Source organism: Ranitomeya variabilis, chromosome 5, assembly GCF_051348905.1.
Source record: "Ranitomeya variabilis isolate aRanVar5 chromosome 5, aRanVar5.hap1, whole genome shotgun sequence".
Classification (NCBI taxonomy): domain Eukaryota; kingdom Metazoa; phylum Chordata; class Amphibia; order Anura; family Dendrobatidae; genus Ranitomeya; species Ranitomeya variabilis.
Window position 1 is genome coordinate 16,951,193 of NC_135236.1, and position 2,222 is coordinate 16,953,414.

General features: G+C 37.2%; 1 protein-coding gene across 1 annotated transcript; it reads right to left on the reverse strand.

Moving 5' to 3' along the window:
* Positions 1 to 681: 681 nt before the first annotated feature.
* Positions 682 to 1,644, reverse strand: LOC143774643 (olfactory receptor 1468-like). Its single transcript, XM_077262396.1, has one exon. It carries the CDS (start codon positions 1,642 to 1,644, stop codon positions 682 to 684), a length of 963 nt encoding a protein of 320 aa, XP_077118511.1.
* Positions 1,645 to 2,222: the final 578 nt, after the last annotated feature.

A 2,222-nucleotide genomic window follows, 5' to 3' on the forward strand; every position in this document is an offset into this window, starting at 1 on the left:
ATCCATGGTTTTTCCTTTTTTTTTCTTTTTTCTGTGCTATGTTGTGCATAAATGTGATTCTTCAGTATTTATTTTAGTCTTTGCCCAATGAAGAGACCTGTGTAGTCTCGAAAGCTTGCAATTTGTCACCATCTTTTCAGTTAGCCATTAAAAGGTATCAACCACTGAGGACTCTCAATTCTAAATATTTTTCTATCCTAAATAGTGAGACAATCGAGCTGGCTTGAAAAGGGAAGGTTGCTCTGTGAACTAAGGAGATCCTAGAGTTTATCAATAGCAGAGAGATAACAATGGCACACTAGTGAGTTTTGAAATTTACTTTACCATTTTTAATAGACATAAATAAAATTCATGTTTTAAATGCATCCCTTAATTAGGGTCTATTAACCAACTCTGGGTAATTTGGTATTTGCTGACATTTAATCATATTCTGAATTCCAAAGTTTGGATCACCTACTAACTTCTTATCGACATTGGTGTAAGGAACGCATCCCTTTATCTCATTTCAATACTTTGATGTGTCCTTGACTACCACTGATTCATCCTTGCATCTGTCTTACTGAAGAAAGAGTTTCTTTAACCACATAACATGAACCAAGGTAAATAAAGGAGGATATTTGTTCAAATACCTTATGAAATAATGATTATGGATGTTCACCAAATATTTTTTTCTTTCATGGATTATCTGTTTAGAATATTTTGGTTCATTTTCCAGGGCTTTTGCTTATGAATAAATTGTTGTACGGCTTTTTTAATGTCTTCATTTCTCAAACTATATATAATTGGGTTGACCAAAGGAGTTAGCACAGTATAAAGCAGCGAGAGGATCTTACTCATCGTGAGTGCTCGGCCTTTTTTTGGGACAACGTAAACACCAAATATAGTCCCGTAGAATATGGAGACCACAGTGAGGTGGGAGCAGCAGGTGGAGAAGGCTTTCTGTCTGCCGGTTTTGGATGGAATCTTTAACACTGTGACAACAATGTAGGTATAAGATGCTACAATTACTACAGTTGGAATAATTACAGTTGGAATACTTACTAAATAAATCTCTAAATTTACTACGAAGGTTTCAGAACAGGAAAGTTCTATTAAGGGATCAAGGTCACAGAATAAATGGTTAATGACTTTTTGACCACAAAAGTTTAGCGTTGCTGTTGTTATGACACAAATTAAAGTAATAGAAAATCCAAACACCCAACAGCATATGGCCAATATTGCACAATGATGGTTTGTCATTATAGAGGCATAGTGGAGGGGGTTACAGATGGCCACATATCTGTCAAAAGACATTAAAGCGAGAAGAAAACATTCAAAAACTACTGAGGAGCAGAAGAAATAAAACTGAGTGATACATCCAGTAAAAGTAATGGTACTCCAACTATTCAGTAAAACATGGAGCATGTTCGGAACAATATCTGAGGTCAACAAGATGTCACTGATGGACAATTGTGAGATGAAGTAGTACATTGGAGTGTGGAGGTTCTTGCTGGTGGACACCAAGATGACGATCAGGAGATTTCCACATAATATCAGACAATAAACAACAAAAAACAGACAGAACAGTAAAATTCTCAAATTTTGACTGACTTGAAATCCTAAGATGTAAAATTCTGTGACCACCGTCCTGTTGTTCTCCTGCATTTAGACCAGAAAAGTAATGGCACTTATAGTAGGACACAAGACTAAGAGTGGCCTCAATATATGACCTGCTCCATAATGAAAACTATAACACTTATTGTGCAGTGTACAAAAACTTAGTGAATTTGACCTAAGACTACAACAGATTTTTGCAGAACTCCTAAAGGCAGATGTAAGAGAACTTAAAGCAAATGAGTATAATGTATTGGATTTTGGCAATTTTAAGCATGCAAAACTAATCCAAATAACGAGTGTGATTTATGCAGCAATAACTGTATCTAAACATTTCTGGGAATTGTGGAATAATCCTGCACTATGACTTCAGCCCATTTCTCACTTCACTGCGAAACAGCTAAATTATGGCAAAATGATATGTTGGTGCTAGGGTTGAGCGAAACGGATCGGACATTTTCAAAAATCGCCAACCTTCAGCAAAGTCCGGTTTCATGAAACCCGACCCGATCCCACTGTGGGATCGGCCATGCGGTTGGCGATCTTCGCGCCAAAGTCGCGTTTCATTTGATGCTTTCCCCGCCATTTTTCAGCCAATGAAGGCGTGTGGGCAGCGTGATGACATAGGT